The sequence below is a fragment of the Zea mays genome, chromosome 1, assembly GCF_902167145.1.
Source record: "Zea mays cultivar B73 chromosome 1, Zm-B73-REFERENCE-NAM-5.0, whole genome shotgun sequence".
NCBI classification, from domain to species: Eukaryota; Viridiplantae; Streptophyta; class Magnoliopsida; order Poales; family Poaceae; genus Zea; species Zea mays.
The window spans coordinates 271119060-271139127 of NC_050096.1; the positions used below are offsets into that span (position 1 = coordinate 271119060).

Sequence of the window (20068 nt, forward strand, 5' to 3'; positions counted from 1 at the left end):
TGTTAATAACACAACCGAGCTCGGCGCCAAGATCTGTGGCGCCGAGCTCGGTGCCACGTCGACGCCACGGCGTCCGGGTTGTGCCGACGCATGACGTACCTCGGCGCCATAACCTATGGCGCCGAGCTGTGTTACCTCGGCGCCATAGGCTATGGCGCCGAGCAAAGGGTCCAAAAATGCTATTAAAATTTTTTAGGGTCCAAACATGTTCTTTTTTCCGAAAAATGGTCAAAATACAAAAAATTCGGAATTCAGTCCAAGCCTCCAAGAAGCAAGAACCCTACATGCAAGTTTGGGGCGTATACGCCTGCTATCTTCTCCATGCTGACTCAGTCGATCTGCATAGTGCTAGTGATACTTGGATACTACCATTCCACCACACAATAAGCGAAGTTTATAAGCATGGCTTACTTCTGCCTAATTTCTTTCTTTTTTGTTTCACGGCACGAGAAAACACATACTAAATTTTTATCAGTGGGAGGCATGCCCCAGAAAGAATGTAAGCAAAATCACCATAAAACATGTATCGACAGAGCCAACAAGAAGCCTTCAAGATTTGTCTTGTGTAATCTGGGCATCTGGCATCCCATTCCCCTGGGCACTGATATACATTTTCTGTTTCTCAAAGCAATCAAGCAGCAGGCACAGACAGTATCGCACGATAAGAAAAACCGCATTTCTGAGTTGATCCTCCCATTGGAACATATTCTTCAGCCAGATAAGAAAAACCGCATTTACCGCACTGGGGAAAAGGACGAGCTTGTCAGATGCAATGCCCACAAAAACACGCTCAGTGATACATGACATACTTGGCAAATTGTGTTGCACTGAAACGCTAGGTATTAAGCTACGGCTGATCAACAAACAACAAGCTCTAGATGTGTCAACATAATAAATTCTTAATGCTCCAGTCAGTAAGCATTGACTCTGAATTTCAGGATCAAAATTTCCATTTCATCAGAGCACAGATGTAAGCGGACACGCCACCGAATTCATCAAGTACAACTACACTGGAATTAGCCTCGTGCAAATCACCTCCGGCAGGGAAGGCGGCAGCCGACAAACTCAGAGCTCAGAAGCAGCATTCGCAGTCGAACGGGCACATCGGGGTGCCACCGGCGTCGGCCTTGCCGAACCCGAGCTCATCGGCCGAGTATATGGCGAGTCCGTCCGCAGTGCGCCGACGCGGCCGCTTCTCCTCGAACTCCTCCTCCTCGTCGTCGTCAGCAGCAGCTACCCGACCCTTGCCCTTACTCCCCGACGCCTTGTTGTTCTTCTTCTTGCTGCTGCTCCCCCCGGCCCTCTCCTTGGGCTTCTTCCTCCCGTCCCCATGGGTCTCAGCCTCCTCCCGCTGCGGCGGCTTCCGCTTCTTTCCCGCCTTTGCGGCGCTGAAGATCTCATCGATCTCGTCCCTCACCTTCTGCTTCTTCGGCTTCTTGACCGCCGGCACCTGCTCCCGCTGCTCCTCGGTGGGCTTCGGCGGCTTGGATTTCTTGTCGGAGGAAGGGGACTTGGGGTTGACAGACGGCTTGGAGGCAGTAGGCTTCTTGTTCTCGTGGGATTTGGTGGCCATCGCAGTGGGATTTTGCCAGCGCCGCCGCAGGCGTCGTCGTGGATGCAGAAGGCAGCGAGAAGGGTTTGCGAACGGAAGGCACACGATTTGGAAACTGAAGAGCCAAAATAGATTAGGCTTAAGTTAGTGGGCCTAGCTAGGAGTGGGCAGGCCCCACTTCTTGTGTTGAGCTAGTCTACGGCTGCCTAACCAGCTTGGCCCAATTATGCATTCTAGGGCCTTGCAGTATCGCTGGCATTGGCCTGCTCTAGCTTGAAACTAAGAAATTGTCACCCTGTAAAGAAATCCTCAGTGAAACATGTTAAAATTGTTAGGGCCTATTTGGTTGAATTAGTCATTAACTAAACTTTAGTCCTCATGCTGTTTGGTTTAAGAAACTAAAGGAGATCAAACACCATTAAAACAGATGAACAAAGACAAAAATACCCCCCTTCTTGCAAGCAACTAAGAGCATCTCCAAAAGCTCCCCAGAAGTCTCCCCTAAATCTATTTTTTTGGGAAAAACACAAAAACATGTCTCCAACAGTTCCCCTAAAGCGCCCCCAACTTTTTCATAGCCCTTAAAACTCCCTCATTTGTAGCTACAAATGAGGGTTTTTTTGGGCTCCCCAGAAACAAACTGCTGCTTTAAGGGACCTGTTGGAGAAAGGATTAAAATTTACTCCCACTTATTATTTAGATATCCCTTAAAACTGATTTTGAGGAGTCGTTTTATGGAGAGCTCTTGGAGATGCTCTAATGTGAGGCGAGGGCCGTCTAAAATGAGCTTTAGTCCCTTTTAGTCCCTATAGAATTAGAGACTAAAAAGATTTAGTCCCTTATTTAGTTCTTGTGTTTGGTAGTAAGGGACTAAAAGGGAGGGACTCTTTAGTTCCTTTTAGTCACCCTCTAAAGGACTAAAGACTAAAAAGATTTAGTCCTTTATTTAGTTTTAATCACCCTCTAAGAGCATCTCTAACAATGCTTCAAACTAGTGTCTCAAATTGAAATATAGAACTCTACACAGGAAAAACTACTCCAACAGTGCCTCATTTTTGTAAAATTGTCAAAATCATATAGGTCACCTTCTCAAGTGCCTCAAATATAATATACTCTAGTGGTTTGTCCTATAATTAAGAATTAGGGCTTTACTGTTGGAGTAGAATATTTTTTTGTGCCTTAAACCATATAAAATATACTCGTTTTTAAATTACAGGACATTTTTATAGTGTCATTTATTTAGTCTCTGTGTTTGACACTAAGGGACTAAAAAAGAGGGGCTACAGTCACATGGAACCAAACTGGCCCTTGAGAACTTTTCTATAAAAAAATAATGGAAATGGCCGGGTTTAATCTCTTGGGACAAAACAAATATTAACACGTTTACATAAGGTGTTCATAACTATTCGACCTGGCCAAGAGTCCAAGGAGACTGACAGTCGGCACTCGGCACAACCTACTTCACTGTGCAGTCTGCAGCGACCTTCAATGCCAGACGACTAGTACAGGATGTTTTTTTCAAAAAAAAAACTTTTCAGTGAAGCTATTTTGCCAAACAATTTTGATGCTCCCTTACTCTTAGTGAAGTTGTTTTGCCAAACATTTTTTTAAAACAACTAGAAAGTTGCTTGTGAAGCTGTTTAAAAAGTCACCTAAAAAGCTGCTCGTAAAATTGTTTAAAGAACAGCTTTAGTAGTAAAGCTAAATGATAGTCGCCTAGAGGGGGGGTGAATAGGGCGAAACTGAAATTTACAAATATAAACACAACTACAAGCCGGGTTAGCGTTAGAAATATAAACGAGTCCGCGAGAGAGGGGGCAAAACAAATCGCAAGCAAATAAGGAGAGTGACACGCGGATTTGTTTTACCGAGGTTCGGTTCTTGCAAACCTACTCCCCGTTGAGGAGGCCACAAAGGCCGGGTCTCTTTCAACCCTTCCCTCTCTCAAACGGTCCCTCGGACCGAGTGAGCTTCCCTTCTTCTCAATCAACCGGGAACAAAACTTCCCCGCAAGGGCCACCACACAATCGGTGCCTCTTGCCTCGGTTACAATTGAGTGTTGATCACAAGAGCAAAAGAGAAAGAAAGAATGCGATCCAAGCGCAAGAGCTCAAATGAACACGGCAAATCACTCTCACTAGTCACTTAGGGTTTGTGTGGAATTGGAGAGGATTTGATCTCTTTGGGTGTGTCTAGAATTGAATGCCTAGCTCTTGTAAGTGGTTGAGAAGTGGAAAACTTGGATGGCCATGAATGTGGGGTGGTTGGGGTATTTATAGCCCCAACCACCAAACTTGACCGTTGGCTGGAGGCTTCTGTTCGATGGCGCACCGGACAGTCCGGTGCACACCGGACAGTCCGGTGCCCCTGCCACGTCATCACTGCCGTTGGATTCTAGCCGTTGGAGCTTCTGACTTGTGGGCCCGCCTGGGTGTCCGGTGCACACCGGACATGCACTGTTTAATGTCCGGTGCACCAGTATGGGCAGCCCTGACATCTGCGCGTGCTGCGCGCGCATTTAATGCTGCGCAGGGAGCCGTTGGCGCCGCAGAGAGCCGTTGCTCCGCTGGCACACCAGACAGTCCGGTGCACACCGGACAGTCCGGTGAATTTTAGCGGAGCGGCTGCCGCGCGAACCCGAGGCTGGCGAGTTCAGGAGGCCGAGCTTCCTTGGAGCACCGGACATGTCCGGTGCACACCGGACAGTCCGGTGAATTATAGCGCGCCGGCTTCCGAGAATTCCCGAGAGTGAAGAGTTGGAGTCTGAGTCCCCTGGTGCACCGGACAGGTACTGTTTACTGTCCGGTGGCGCCAGACCAGGGGTGCCCTCGGTTGCCCCTTTGCTCCTTTATTGAATCCAACACTTGGTCTTTTTATTGGCTAGATGTGAACCTTTTGCACCTGTATAACTTATACACTAGAGCAAACTAGTCAGTCCAATATTTGTGTTGGGCAATTCAACCACCAAAATTATTTAGGAACTAGGTGTAAGCCTAATTCCCTTTCAATCTCCCCCTTTTTGGTGATTGATGCCAACACAAACCAAAGCAAATATAGAAGTGCATAATTGAACTAGTTTACATAATGTAAGTGCAAAGGTTACTTGGAATTGACCCAATATAACTACTTACAAGATATGCAAGGAATGTTTCTTTCTTATATAACATTTTGGACCACGTTTGCACCACATGTTTTTGTTTTTGCAAATTCTTTTTGTAAATCCATTTCAAAGATCTTTAGCAAATAGTCAAAGGTACATGAATAAGAGTTTGCAAAGCATTTTCAAGATTTGAAATTGTCTCCCCCTATTTCAAATGCTTTTCCTTTGACTAAACAAAACTCCCCCTAAAAGAGATCCACCTCTTAGAGTTCAAGAGGGTTTTGATATACCATTTTTGAAATACTACTTTCTCCCCCTTTTGAACACAATAGGATACCAGTTGATAAATACTTCTTTGAAAACACTAAGTTTTTGAAATTGGTGGTGGTGAAATTGGTGGTGGTGCGGTCCTTTTGCTTTGGGCTCATTTCTCCCCCTTTTTGGCATGAATCGCCAAAAACGGAATCATTAGAGCCCTCTAAGTGCTATCTTCCCCTTTGGTCATAAAATAAATGAGTTAAGATTATACCAAAAAGCGAAGCTTTTGAGCTTTTACTCTCTTCCCCAGGGATGAAGTTCTTTTCTTTGATGCTCATTTCTCCCCCAAAGAAGAGAGAGTTGCTCGGAGTGTTGGCGAAGTATGAGTTACGGAGTGGAAGCCTTTTGTCTTCGCCGAAGACTCCAATTCCCTTTCAATATACCTATGACTTGGTTTGAAATAAACTTGAAAACACATTAGTCATAGCATATAAAAGAGATATGATCAAAGGTATTCAAAAGAGCTATGTGTGCAAGCTTAGCAAAAGAAATTTCTAGAATCAAGAATATTGAGCTCATGCCTAAGTCTGGTAAAAGATTGTTCATCAAGTGGCTTGGTAAAGATATCGGCTAATTGATCTTTAGTATTAATGTAAGAAATCTCGATATCCCCCTTTTGTTGGTGATCCCTAAGAAAATGATACCGAATGGCTATGTGCTTAGTGCGGCTATGCTCGACGGGATTGTCGGCCATTTTAATTGCACTCTCATTATCACATAGCAAAGGGACTTTGGTTAATTTGTAACCGTAGTCCCGCAGGGTTTGCCTCATCCAAAGCAATTGCGCGCAACAATGACCTGCGGCAATGTACTCGGCTTCGGCGGTGGAAAGAGCGACCGAATTTTGCTTCTTTGAAGCCCAAGACACCAAGGATCTTCCCAAGAACTGGCAAGTCCCCGATGTGCTCTTCCTATTGATTTTGCACCCCGCCCAATCGGCATCCGAATAACCAATCAAATCAAATGTGGATCCCCGAGGGTACCAAAGCCCAAACTTAGGGGTATAAGCCAAATATCTCAAGATTCGTTTTACGGCCGTAAGGTGAGATTCCTTAGGGTCGGATTGGAATCTTGCACACATGCAAACGGAAAGCATAATGTCTGGTCGAGATGCACATAAATAAAGCAATGAACCAATCATCGACCGGTATACCTTTTGATCCACGGACTTACCTCCCGTGTCGAGGTCGAGATGCCCATTAGTTCCCATGGGTGTCTTGATGGGTTTGGCATCCTTCATCCCAAACTTAGTAAGAATGTCTTGAGTGTACTTCGTTTGGCTAATGAAGGTGCCCTCTTGGAGTTGCTTGACTTGGAATCCTAGAAAATACTTCAATTCCCCCATCATCGACATCTCGAATTTCTGTGTCATGATCCTACTAAACTCTTCACATGTAGACTCGTTAGTAGACCCAAATATAATATCATCAACATAAATTTGGCATACAAACAAGTCATTTTCAAGAGTTTTAGTAAAGAGTGTAGGATCGGCCTTGCCGACTTTGAAGCCATTAGTAATAAGGAAATCTCTTAGGCATTCATACCATGCTCTTGGGGCTTGCTTGAGCCCATAAAGCGCCTTAGAGAGCCTATAAACATGGTTAGGATACTCACTGTCTTCAAAGCCTGGAGGTTGCTCAACATAGACCTCTTCCTTGATTGGTCCATTGAGGAAGGCACTCTTCACGTCCATTTGATAAAGCTTGAAGCCATGGTAAGTAGCATAGGCTAATAATATGCGAATTGACTCAAGCCTAGCTACGGGTGCATAGGTTTCACCGAAATCCAAACCTTCGACTTGTGAATACCCTTTGGCTACGAGTCGAGCTTTGTTCCTTGTCACCACACCATGCTCATCTTGCTTGTTGCGGAAGACCCATTTGGTTCCTACAACATTTTGGTTAGGACGTGGAACTAAATGCCAGACCTCATTCCTCGTGAAATTGTTGAGCTCCTCTTGCATCGCCACCACCCAATCCGAATCTTGGAGAGCTTCCTCTACCCTGTGTGGCTCAATAGAGGAAACAAAAGAGTAATGTTCACAAAAATGAGCAACCCGAGATCGTGTAGTTACCCCCTTATGAATGTCGCCGAGGATGGTGTCGACGGGGTGATCTCGTTGTATTGCTTGGTGGACTCTTGGGTGTGGCGGTCTTGGTTCTTCCTCATCCTCCTTTTCTTGATCATTTGCATCTCCCCCTTGATCATTGCCATTATCTTGAGGTGGCTCATCTTCTTGATTTTGCCCTTCATCAACTTGAGCCTCATCCTCATTTTGAGTTGGTGGAGATGCTTGCATGGAGGATGATGGTTGATCTTGTGCATTTGGAGGCTCCTCGGATTCCCTAGGACACACATCCCCAATGGACATGTTCCTAAGCGCTATGCATGGAGCCTGTTCTTCACCTACTTCATCAAGATCAACTTGCTCTACTTGAGAGCCGTTAGTTTCATCAAACACAACGTCACATGAGACCTCAACTAGTCCAGTGGACTTGTTAAAGACCCTATATGCCCTTGTGTTTGAGTCATAACCAAGTAAAAAGCCTTCTACAGTTTTAGGAGCAAATTTAGATTTTCTACCTCTTTTAATAAGAATGAAGCATTTGCTACCAAAAACTCTAAAATATGAAATGTTGGGCTTTTTACCGGTTAGGAGTTCATATGATGTCTTCTTGAGGATTCGGTGCAGATATAGCCGGTTGATGGCGTAGCAGGCGGTGTTGACCGCTTCGGCCCAAAACCGGTCCGGTGTCTTGTACTCATCAAGCATGGTTCTTGCCATGTCCAATAGAGTTCGATTCTTCCTCTCCACTACACCATTTTGTTGTGGAGTGTAGGGAGAAGAGAACTCATGCTTGATGCCCTCCTCCTCAAGAAAGCCTTCAATTTGAGAGTTCTTGAACTCCGTCCCGTTATCGCTTCTAATCTTCTTGATCTTCAAGCCGAACTCATTTTGAGCCCGTCTCAAGAATCCTTTTAAGGTCTCTTGGGTTTGAGATTTTTCCTGTAAAAAGAATACCCAAGTGAAGCGAGAATAATCATCCACAATAACAAGACAATACTTACTCCCGCCGATGCTTATGTAAGCAATCGGGCCGAATAGATCCATGTGGAGTAGCTCAAGCGGCCTGTCGGTCGTCATGATGTTCTTGTGTGGGTGATGGACTCCAACTTGCTTCCCCGCCTGGCATGCGCTACAAATCCTGTCTTTCTCAAAATGAACATTTGTTAATCCTAAAATGTGCTCTCCCTTTAGAAGCTTGTGAAGATTCTTCATCCCAACATGGGCTAGTCGGCGATGCCAGAGCCAACCCATGTTAGTCTTAGCAATTAAGCATGTGTCGAGTTCAGCTCTATTAAAATCCACTAAGTATAGCTGACCCTCTAACACACCCTTAAATGCTATTGAATCATCACTTCTTCTAAAGACAGTGACACCTATATCAGTAAAAAGACAGTTGTAGCCCATTTGACATAATTGGGAAACAGAAAGCAAGTTGTAATCTAATGAATCAACAAGAAAAACATTGGAAATGGAATGGTCAGGTGAAATAGCAATTTTACCCAAACCTTTGACCAACCCTTGATTTCCATCCCCGAATGTGATAGCTCGTTGGGGATCTTGGTTGTTCTCATATGAGGAGAACATCTTTTTCTCCCCGGTCATGTGGTTTGTGCACCCGCTGTCGAGTATCCAACTTGAGCCCCCGGATGCATAAACCTACAAAACAATTTTAGTTCTTGACTTTAGGTACCCAAACGGTTTTGGGTCCTTTGGCATTAGAAACAAGAACTTTGGGTACCCAAACACAAGTCTTGAAGCTCTTGTGTTTGCCCCCAACAAATTTGGCAACTACCTTGCCGGATTTGCTAGTAAGCACATAAGATGCATCAAAAGTTTTAAATGAAATGCTATGTTCATTTGATGCATTAGAAATTTTCTTTCTAGGCAACTTGGCACGGGTTGGTTGCCTAGAGCTAGATGTCTCACCCTTATACATAAAAGCATGATTGGGGCCAGAGTGAGACTTCCTAGAATGAATTTTCCTAATTTTGCTCTCGGGATAACCGGCAGGGTACAAAATGTAACCCTCGTTATCCTGAGGCATGGGAGCTTTGCCCTTAACAAAGTTAGACAAATTTTTAGGAGGGGCATTAAGTTTGGCATTGTCTCCCCTTTGGAAGCCAATGCCATCCTTGATGCCAGGGCGTCTCCCATTATAGAGCATACTTCTAGCAAATTTAAATTTTTCATTTTCTAAGTTATGCTCGGCAATTTTAGCATCTAATTTTGCTATATGATCATTTTGTTGTTTAATTAAAGCCATATGATCAAGAATAGCATTAACATCAATATCTCTACATCTAGTGCAAATAGAAACATGCTCAATATTAGATGTAGAGGGTTTGCAAGATTTAAGTTCTACAACCTTAGCATGCAACATTTCATTCTTAGTTCTAAGGTCGGAAATAGTAGCATTGCAAACATCTAGTTCTTTAGCCTTAGTAATCAACTTTTCATTTTCTACTCTAAGGCTGGCAAGAGAAATGTTCAATTCTTCAATCCTAGTAAGCAAATCATCATCATTATCTCTAGGAGTGGAAGTTGAAACATCACAAACATGAGAATCAACCTTAGCATTTAAAATAGCATTTTCATTCCTAAGGTTGTCTATTATTTCACGGCAAGTGCTTAGCTCACTAGATAATTTTTCACATTTTTCTACTTCTAGAGCATAAGCCTTTTTAACCTTAACATGCTTCTTGTTTTCTTTAATTAGATAATCCTCTTGGGAATCCAAGAGGTCATCCTTTTCATGAATAGCACTAACCAATTCATTTAATTTTTCTTTTTGAGCTATGTTAAGGTTGGCAAAAAGGGAACGCAAATTATCTTCCTCATCACTAGCATTGTCATCACTAGAGGATTCATATTTAGTGGAGGATTTAGATTTAACCTTCTTTTTGCCGTCCTTTGCCATGAGGCACTTGTGGCCGACGTTGGGGAAGAGGAGTCCCTTGGTGACGGCGATGTTGGCGGCGTCCTCGTCGTCGGAGGAGTCGCTTGAGCTCTCGTCGGAGTCCCACTCGCGACAAATATGGGCATCGCCGCCCTTCTTCTTGTAATACCTCTTCTTTTCTTTTCGTCTCCCCTTCTTGTCGTCACCTCGGTCACTGTCACTAGATATAGGGCATTTAGCAATAAAATGACCGGGCTTACCACACTTGTAGCAAACCTTCTTGGAGCGGGACTTGTAGTCTTTCCCTCTCCTTTGTTTGAGGATTTGGCGGAAGCTCTTGATGACGAGCGCCATCTCCTCATTGTCAAGCTTGGAGGCGTCTATTGGTTGTCGGCTTGGTGTAGACTCCTCCTTCTTTTCTTCCGTCGCCTTGAATGCAACGGGTTGAGCTTCGGATGGCTCACCAAGCTCGTTGATTTTCCTCGAGCCTTCTATCATGCACTCAAAACTTACAAAATGCCCGATAACTTCCTCGGGGGTCATTTTAGTATATCTAGGATTACCACGAATCAATTGAACTTGAGTGGGATTAAGAAAAATGAGAGATCTTAAAATAACATTTACCACTTCGTGGTCATCCCACTTCTTGCTCCCGAGGTTGCGCACTTGGTTCACCAAAGTCTTGAGCCGGTTGTACATATGTTGTGGCTCCTCCCCTTTGTTGAGCCGGAACCGACCGAGCTCCCCCTCGATCGTTTCCCGCTTGGTGATCTTGGTGAGCTCATCTCCCTCGTGCGCGGTTTTGAGTACATCCCAAATCTCCTTGGCGTTCTTCAACCCTTGTACTTTGTTATACTCCTCTTTACTTAGAGAGGCGAGGAGTATGGTTGTTGCTTGAGAGTTGAAGTGCTCGATTTGGGCCACCTCATCCTCATCATAGTCCTCATCCCCTACGGATGGTACCTGCGCGCCAAACTCAACAACATCCCATATGCTTTTGTGGAGCGAGGTTAGATGAAATCGCATTAAATCGCTCCACCTAGCGTAATCTTCACCATCAAAAGTTGGTGGTTTGCCTAATGGGACGGAAAGTAAAGGTGTATGTTTGGAAATGCGAGGGTAGCGTAGGGGGATCTTACTATACTTCTTTCGCTCTTGGCGCTTAGAAGTGACGGAGGGCGCATCGGAGTCGGAGGTAGAAGTTGATGAAGTGTCGGTCTCGTAGTAGACCACCTTCCTCATCCTCTTGTGCTTGTCGCCTTTCCGATGCGGCTTGTGGGAAGAAGATTTTTCCTTCTTCTCTTTGTGGTGAGAAGAAGATTTCTTCTCCTTCCCTTTGTTGGAGGAGCTCTTCTTCTTCTCCCTCCTTTTGGTGCGGGACTCTTCCGATGAAGTGCTCCTGTAGCTTGTAGTGGGCTTTTCGCCGGTCTCCATCTCCTTCTTGGCGTGATCTCCCGACATCACTTCGAGCGGTTAGGCTCTAATGAAGCACCGGGCTCTGATACCAATTGATAGTCGCCTAGAGGGGGGGTGAATAGGGCGAAACTGAAATTTACAAATATAAACACAACTACAAGCCGGGTTAGCGTTAGAAATATAAACGAGTCCGCGAGAGAGGGGGCAAAACAAATCGCAAGCAAATAAGGAGAGTGACACGCGGATTTGTTTTACCGAGGTTCGGTTCTTGCAAACCTACTCCCCGTTGAGGAGGCCACAAAGGCCGGGTCTCTTTCAACCCTTCCCTCTCTCAAACGGTCCCTCGGACCGAGTGAGCTTCCCTTCTTCTCAATCAACCGGGAACAAAACTTCCCCGCAAGGGCCACCACACAATCGGTGCCTCTTGCCTCGGTTACAATTGAGTGTTGATCACAAGAGCAAAAGAGAAAGAAAGAATGCGATCCAAGCGCAAGAGCTCAAATGAACACGGCAAATCACTCTCACTAGTCACTTAGGGTTTGTGTGGAATTGGAGAGGATTTGATCTCTTTGGGTGTGTCTAGAATTGAATGCCTAGCTCTTGTAAGTGGTTGAGAAGTGGAAAACTTGGATGGCCATGAATGTGGGGTGGTTGGGGTATTTATAGCCTCAACCACCAAACTTGACCGTTGGCTGGAGGCTTCTGTTCGATGGCGCACCGGACAGTCCGGTGCACACCGGACAGTCCGGTGCCCCTGCCACGTCATCACTGCCGTTGGATTCTAGCCGTTGGAGCTTCTGACTTGTGGGCCCGCCTGGGTGTCCGGTGCACACCGGACATGCACTGTTTAATGTCCGGTGCACCAGTATGGGCAGCCCTGACATCTGCGCGTGCTGCGCGCGCATTTAATGCTGCGCAGGGAGCCGTTGGCGCCGCAGAGAGCCGTTGCTCCGCTGGCACACCGGACAGTCCGGTGCACACCGGACAGTCCGGTGAATTTTAGCGGAGCGGCTGCCGCGCGAACCCGAGGCTGGCGAGTTCAGGAGGCCGAGCTTCCTTGGAGCACCGGACATGTCCGGTGCACACCGGACAGTCCGGTGAATTATAGCGCGCCGGCTTCCGAGAATTCCCGAGAGTGAAGAGTTGGAGTCTGAGTCCCCTGGTGCACCGGACAGGTACTGTTTACTGTCCGGTGGCGCCAGACCAGGGGTGCCCTCGGTTGCCCCTTTGCTCCTTTATTGAATCCAACACTTGGTCTTTTTATTGGCTAGATGTGAACCTTTTGCACCTGTATAACTTATACACTAGAGCAAACTAGTCAGTCCAATATTTGTGTTGGGCAATTCAACCACCAAAATTATTTAGGAACTAGGTGTAAGCCTAATTCCCTTTCACTAAACAGTAGAAACCAGACTAGTACTACCTCCGTTCTTAAATATTTGCCACACGCTGGTTTATTTTTAAACTAAACGGCAACAAATAAAAAAAACAGAATCAGTATAAGAAATCTGACAAGCACGAGGGAACACACCTCTCTAATACTAAAACAAAAAAATACATATATGTTGAGTTTTCCATGTAAATTAAAGTCCAAACTAATGCCCCAACTCTAGCATACGTCGAGGCCCCATTCGCTGGAGCCAGTCCTGCGGCTACATCAGCTGCTGCCACAGTAACCACTAAGGGCTTGTTCGGTTTGAAGGGGTTTGAGGGAGATTGGAGGGGATTAAATCTCTTTCTATTTAAATTTGTATAGAAGGGGATTTAATCCCCCTCAATCTACCCCTAACCGAACAAACCCTAAGGGGAACTGCAGCCAACAACAGCAGAATGCCAAACATGCAAGTTTGATCGTAACTCATCTTCTGAGGGTGTGTTGTTTCCCTGCTAGAACTAATACTAGCTTATTTATGTTTCGAATTGATATTTTACCCTCCTACCTTTGCACCATAGTCTAGCTCCATAGTCTAGCTTATACTCCGTATAATTTAGGACTACCTTTGCACCATAGTCTAGCTCCATAGTCTAGCTTATACTCCGTATAATTTAGGAGGGAAACAAACATGGCCCGAGTATCGATCCTACAAGTAATCACATATGTATCTTTTTTTTTTCTGCAATCACACCACCGTCCATACAACGAAAATAAATGAAACAGTTTTTCATGTCTGGATGATCATAACTTCATCATGATAAACATGCCACAACCATATGCACAACTGACGGGACGAGTTTTGTATTTACATTTTGCAAATTGCTGATCCCACATGAGTGCCTCTTACACTCAAATGGCCTTCATAACAAATCTGGCAGACACAGCAGCACCCTTTGCTGCCACCTTCAGGACATGGCGGCTCTTGTACAACCTGCATCCAGTTCAAAAGGTATCAGTGAAAAGAACCACCAAAACATGCTTTGCGCACATTATTTACGTTTGTAAATGTAAAGGGAGTATTTTTTCCAAGTCACTTAAGCACATAGCTACAGTACATTAGAAGGCAGTTGAGGCAAAGAGAAATATAAGTTTTGAGCAATGATACAACAAAAACAAAAAGAGAGGTAGAGCGGGATAAACTTTTGAAGTGCAACTGCAAACATGAATGATGAGAGTTTTACCCTGCTAATGTGATGCCCCAAGTAGCCAAGATATATATAATCTGTCCAGCCTCCCAAAAGGTTGACCATCTCCATCGAGCTTTCATGCTATCTAATGCCTTTGCAACAGCTGCTTACAAGTTAAATCCAACAAAATATCAGATTGCACATGAACACAGCTCAAGCTCAGCCATGAATAAGAAACTGATGTTGGCGAGTAAAAAAATACAAAGTTCAACCTCATGTATACTGTCTAATATTCATGTTACACCCCCAGTGGGGTTAATTTAATGAGAAATTGAAAGAAAAAAGTACCCAACATGTCCTACACAGTACAACTTCATCAAATAGCAATCTTAAAATCAACTTAATCAATCATCACATATGCAACCTCGTCAAAGCAGCAATGGATCTTTAAACAGTGGCAAAACTTAGCAACGTTGTCCATCATACACCATAGGTGTACACTCTCAGGTACCATAAGGATTAACATCTTGTACAATACACTATATCTCACATATCATCAAGTAATCAGAAAACTAGATAAATAAAACAAAAGGCTACAATCATCATCAATGCATAGTAAGATATATAGTAGCGGAGTTGAGAATTTATGTAACTATTCAGAAATGATGAACCCCAGAAACCCAGACAGCTAGCTATTTAACGGTGCAATGTTTGAGTGCAGCATGGTTGCATGGAGGATAGACGAACCCTTTTGGAGCTGCATTGGCGATAACGACTGGAGGGAACATAATGAGAAATAGTTAGACATCATAGAAAATTAGAGATGCTAATGAGAATGCTCATCAACCATTGATAGCATCTAAAAAAGTCTTAAAGAGGTAAGTACCTTGGATTTTGGATCTTCAAGAATGCACCTAGCAACAAAGGCGGCAATACCATCGACTATATCGTCTTCATTTACTATGACATAATTTTCATCATCAATCCCACTAATTTCCTCCAAATTAGCTCCAGCTGTATCACAAGGGACCAAGACCCACAATCCTTTCTTCCCGTTACCCGCTTTGTCCGGAATGTCTGCAGCTTCCACCTCTAGTTCCATTGAAGCAGAAAATGGAATAGCACTTCGCAAAATGTATTAGAAGAACCAACAGTGACCATAAAATGTAGTCTAGAAACAAACTTCACAATACTTAACGAGGAATGAACCTGTCATGTCGCCAGAAGTTAGTTCATTAAGTTGACGTGCTGACTCATCCTGTAATTTCTCGAGATGAGCAAGGAAGCTAACATTGTTGACCGCCGCCATCAATCGGTTGTATAGCTACATCGTAAAATAATATCGATGAGCAACAAAAAATCAAACCAATATACAAGAAACATGTAATTATAAAGTGGAAAAGGCATGAGAATACACAAAATCAATTCTAATTATGTTTTGTTTATTCTTATCTGCAATACTCCAGTTGATATATTAGAAAGTGTCACACCGTAAGGTTAATGTATCATGATGAATTGATGGTTGTAACCCTCAGACTCAGAGGTTCAATATCACATAGATACACTACGAATTAATTTACAGACAAGAATAAGGCTCACATCCTTTGGGACAGAAGTTCAATATCACATTGATACACTACGAATTAATTTATAGACAAGAATAAGGCTCACATCCTTTGGGACACGATTTAGTCCTAGCGGATCGAATTGTCAACATACATGCCGTTGTAACCACAATAATTGTATAAAATATTGTCGATTTCCATTAGGGCCGTTTGTATCTATTGAATTTGGAAGAATTGGAATTTACTTAATAAAGTAGTCTATTTAGCTTAGAATTTGACATTTCACCACTTTCCAAAGATCAGATATAAGAGACCTCTATAGTAAAAATGTAGCACATAAATATCTCTCATATATTGCTAATAATAATATACAAATATTTCGTATAAAACCATATTATATTAATTGATCTTTGTCTAAATTACTACTATTATAATGAAATTCAACCCCAAAGATCCAAACGGGGCGTTACGGGAAAAAAAATTGATAGTCATGCCAACATATGTCAGAGGTAGGAAGTATGCTTACATCAGGAGGGCACTCCTTGGAGACGCAGGGCGCGCCGTGGAGCTCACGCAGGAGCGCGAGGTCATCTGCGAGTCGGGCGCGGAGCATGGCGTTCTCCTCCAGCAGCCGCGCGGCATCCTCGTTGGTGCCCCCGCTGCTATCAGCCCCTGCGGGCGGCGCAGTCGGGTCCCCCTCGTGGGTTGCAGGGCGGCCGGGGCGGTGGTGGTAGGCGTAGCGCGCGACCTCGGCGATCTCGACGAGGGTGTGCGCAACCTCCAGCGGGATCTTGTGTGCCGCCGATCCGAGCGTCATCGTCGGCTTGACCGTTCGGTTGGCCAGCAAAATAGCTTGATCCCGCTGGTATGCCTTCAGGGAGGCGGAATCAAGAGGTTGAGGGAGGCGGAATCAAGAGGTTGAGGGAGGCGGCGAGATGAACCTTAGGGCCACGCCGTACGCAACCTTGCCGAGGAGGCGTGGACGACGAGTTTGATGTTAAGATTGTCGGGTGTCGGCCAAAACCCGAAAGTCCGAAACAGTAGGGATATAAACTGCGAGGCAACGACTCATATGCGAGTAATATGCAAGGTATCTTGGTACGTTACATATAGATATATATCTCATATTTAGTGTTTAAATCCTCACGCCAGCATCTTGCTCTAACAAGCCATGATTACACATACGACTATATCTAGATCTAACGAACCAAGAGAGTTGCTGGCACATTTACATCTAATGATTGCTTACATATTAGTCATTGCTAACTCTGAACCTCCTTGTATGATACAACTCTGAGATTAAGTATTGTATGATACAACTCTGAGATTAAGTATCATAAGTATAGTTAAGAGACAACATGTATAGAGAATTGTGAAGATACTAGTTCTCGTCTCTTGTATTTTTTCCACTTAGCTCCTTAGAGACCTCTCAAGAGACCCCAAATTAAATGGGGTTGTACATGCCCAAAGAACTGAGACTTCAGTTCGGTATTCAAAATACAAAAGACAAGTAGACTGCATAATACAATCCTGAGATTCTGAATAATAAATACAGTTAAAGACAATGTGTAGGTGTGCATAAATTGGGCATTCAGTCACGTCCGGGTGCGTCCCACAAACATTTCTAAGCCCGAGATCTAACATTGGTTTTATAGGTGTGCATAACCGCTCAATCTTAGACTTATCTAGATTAAGGTATGTTTGGTTTTTAGAAACTAATTTTTAGTCCCTCTATTTTAGTCCCTTTAGTCCCTAAATTGCTTCTATTTTAGTTTTCTGTATTTGTCAATTTAGAAACTAAAATATAATAAAAATAGATAGACTAAGGGCATGTTTGGTTCCTTTAATCCAGAGACTAAAGTTTAAATGAAGCCAAGCTAAGGGGGTTTAGGAGCATCAGAGACAGTTCGGTGCGCCCAGGCTGGCGCAACCTTACTCTAATTTGTCTTGACTTGGAGAGATTCCTAACACTTAGATGAGCATTGTTAGCAACTAAAACAATTGACTAAGTGTTGAGTCCATACCTTTGTTCTTCCATTTCAATAGGATTTGCAATGTGCTTCTATACTTCTCAATTTGCCTTTCTTTATGTCTGTGCTCATATTTATAGTAGGCATGCTAGACCAAAGTGATGTGTTGAACACTTAATCATCAAAACACTTAGAAATAGGTCAAGGGCACATTTCTCTTTCACATATCCGGTGCACGTCGGACGTGTCTGGTGACTAGAATCTGTGCAACTTTAGTAGTGGACTTCAAACATCTATATGAGCATTAGGAGCCTATAAATACGACACCAACATGTTGATATGCAATCCATGAACAAATAAATAAAACATACAAGCTAGAACAATACATCCAAATGATTCAAGTGCCTCAAATTGAGTAGTGTGCTTAGTGAGAGACATCCTTTGAGAGAAAATTGGTTGATCACTTGTGTTGAGATGAAGTGTGGAGTGTGATGTGATCATTGTGATTTGGAGTTAAGCTCTGAGAGCACCTAGAGGGGGGGGTGAATAGGTGATCCTGTAAAAACTTAACTTATAGCCACAAAAACTTGTTAGAGGTTAGCACAATAATTGCCAAGTGGCTAAAGAGAAGATCTTGCACAATACGACAATCACAGAGAATTCAACACAGAGGAGACACGGTGATTTATCCCGTGGTTCGGCCAAGTACAAAACTTGCCTACTCCACGTTGTGGCGTCCCAACGGACGAGGGTTGCAATCAACCCCTCTCAAGCGGTCCAAAGACCCACTTGAATACCACAGTATTTTGCCTTGCTTATCTTTATCCCACTTGCGAGGAATCTCCACAAATTGGAGTCTCTCGCCCTTACACTTAAGATTCACAAAGAAGCACGGAGTGAGGGAGGGAAGCAACACACACAAATCCACAGCGAAACGCGCACACACACGGCCAAGATTCGAGCTCAAAGACTATCTCACAGTTTCTCACAAGAACAGAGCTCGAATCACTTAGAATCACAAATGGATGCGCAAAGACTGAGTGTGGATGATCAAGAATGCTCAAGAGTTGCTTGGTGTTCTCCTCCATGCGCCTAGGGGTCCCTTTTATAGCCCCAAGGCAGCTAGGAGCCGTTGAGAACAAATCTGGAAGGCCATCTTTGCCTTCTGTCGTCGGGCGCACCGGACAGTCCGGTGCACACCGGACAGTGTCCGGTGCCCGATTCCTTTCCTTAAATGGCGAAGCCGACCGTTGCAGATGCGGGAGCCGTTGGCGCACCGGACAGTCCGGTGCCCCCTTCCGACCGTTGGCTCGGCCACGTGTCCTGCGCTGATCGCGCGGCCGACCGTTGGTCCTGGCCGACCGTTGGCTCACCGGACAGTCCGGTGCACACCGGACAGTCCGGTGAATTTTAGCCGTACGCCGTCAGCAAATTCCCGAGAGCGGCCTCTTCGGCCGAGATAGCCTGGCGCACCAGACACTGTCCGGTGCACCACCGGACACTGTCCGGTGCACCACCGGACAGTCCGGTGCCCCAGACCGAAACAGCCTGTTGGCTGTACACAGCCAACTTTCTTCTCTTCTTCTTCTTCCTGTTTCTAATACTTAGACAAGTATATTAGTACACAAAACCACTGTACTAAAACTTAGAAACATACCTTTGCTCTAGATTTGCACTTTGTTCATCCATGGGTATTGATTCACATTTAAGCACTTGTGTTGACACTCAATCACCAAAATACTTAGAAATGGCCCAAGGGCACATTTCCCTTTCAATCTCCCCCTTTTTGGTGATTTATGCCAACACAACATAAAGCAACTAGAACAAGTGCAAAATCACTTCAAATAAAAACTCAAATTGGTTTTGATTCAATTTTGGCATATATGGATCATCCTTTGCCACCACTTGGTTTGTTTTTGCAAATCAAACTCAAATCTCTATTTCTATGTCAAACACACATGTTGAGGCATAAAGAGAGTCATTCCAAAAGAGATTGATCAAAGATTTCAAAAACTCCCCCTATTTCCCATAATCAACACTTCTCCCCACAAGAAGCCAACTTTTGACAATAGAGACAATACGAGATAATAAAAGCCTTTTGACACAACAAAAACTCTATTCTACTATTTTCAAAATCTCTCAAGTGGTAGCTGATCCATTTATCACTTTGGCCTTTATTTTCTCCCCCTTTGGCATGAAGCACCAAAACGGGATCAATCTTGGCCTTTTAACCCCATTGCCTCACCAAAGTCTTCAATTAAGAGCAAATGGCAATAAGATTTCATGAGATGAACTTGGAATTAGTTACCCTCTCATCGGAGTGCAGTGGAAGTCTTTCATGGTCCAAGTCCACCTTTTCCCTTTCAATCCTCCTTCGAGACTAAATTATCAAACTCAAGCACATGGTTAGTCTCAAAGGGTCAAGTTGTAACACATCTCCCCCTAAACATGTGCATCACTTTGCAACGGACTTGTGAGGTCCAGGGAGTGTTTGTACAACTTGAGCACCATAATAAGCAACAAAATGCAAAAAGGAACATGATCAAAAGCATAAGTACATGTATGCTACAATTCAATCCAGGTTCCGCGAATCTATGACATTTAGCTCACTACGCAACCTG

General features: G+C 44.2%; 2 protein-coding genes across 3 annotated transcripts; both read right to left on the reverse strand.

Annotated features, from left to right (window-relative positions):
• Nucleotides 1-662: 662 nt before the first annotated feature.
• Nucleotides 663-1702, reverse strand: LOC103643860 (DUF1764 domain protein). Its single transcript, XM_008667037.4, has one exon. The coding sequence runs from the start codon at nt 1571-1573 to the stop codon at nt 1073-1075; it is 501 nt and encodes a 166-aa protein (XP_008665259.1). The 5' UTR covers nt 1574-1702; the 3' UTR covers nt 663-1072.
• Nucleotides 1703-13427: 11725 nt separating this feature from the next.
• On the reverse strand, nt 13428-16562 carry LOC100194078 (uncharacterized). Of its 2 annotated transcripts, NM_001349844.1 has the most exons (7): nt 16419-16535; nt 16004-16348; nt 15122-15236; nt 14799-15004; nt 14660-14687; nt 13967-14075; nt 13440-13716 (listed from the first exon to the last, which is right to left on the reverse strand). In NM_001349844.1, exons 2-7 carry the CDS (start codon nt 16292-16294, stop codon nt 13635-13637), a joined length of 831 nt encoding a protein of 276 aa, NP_001336773.1. In that variant the 5' UTR covers nt 16295-16348; nt 16419-16535; the 3' UTR covers nt 13440-13634. The 2 variants fall into 2 exon arrangements, with proteins under 2 accessions (XP_023157051.1, NP_001336773.1); XM_023301283.2 differs by having other exon boundaries at nt 13428-13716; nt 16004-16562.
• Between the last annotated feature and the right edge of the window lie 3506 nt (nt 16563-20068).

Excerpts from the sequence above, each read along its gene's own strand:
- LOC103643860 (XM_008667037.4), bottom strand. The coding sequence starts at position 1,573 with ATGGCCACCAAATCCCACGAGAACAAGAAGCCTACTGCCTCCAAGCCG.
- LOC100194078 (XM_023301283.2), bottom strand. The coding sequence starts at position 16,294 with ATGACGCTCGGATCGGCGGCACACAAGATCCCGCTGGAGGTTGCGCAC. Across the intron at positions 15,005-15,121 it reads AACTTCTGGCGACATGACAG|AGGTGGAAGCTGCAGACATT; the intron begins GTTCATTCCTCG and ends CAATGGAACTAG. Across the intron at positions 14,688-14,798 it reads TTGAAGATCCAAAATCCAAG|TCGTTATCGCCAATGCAGCT; the intron begins GTACTTACCTCT and ends TGTTCCCTCCAG.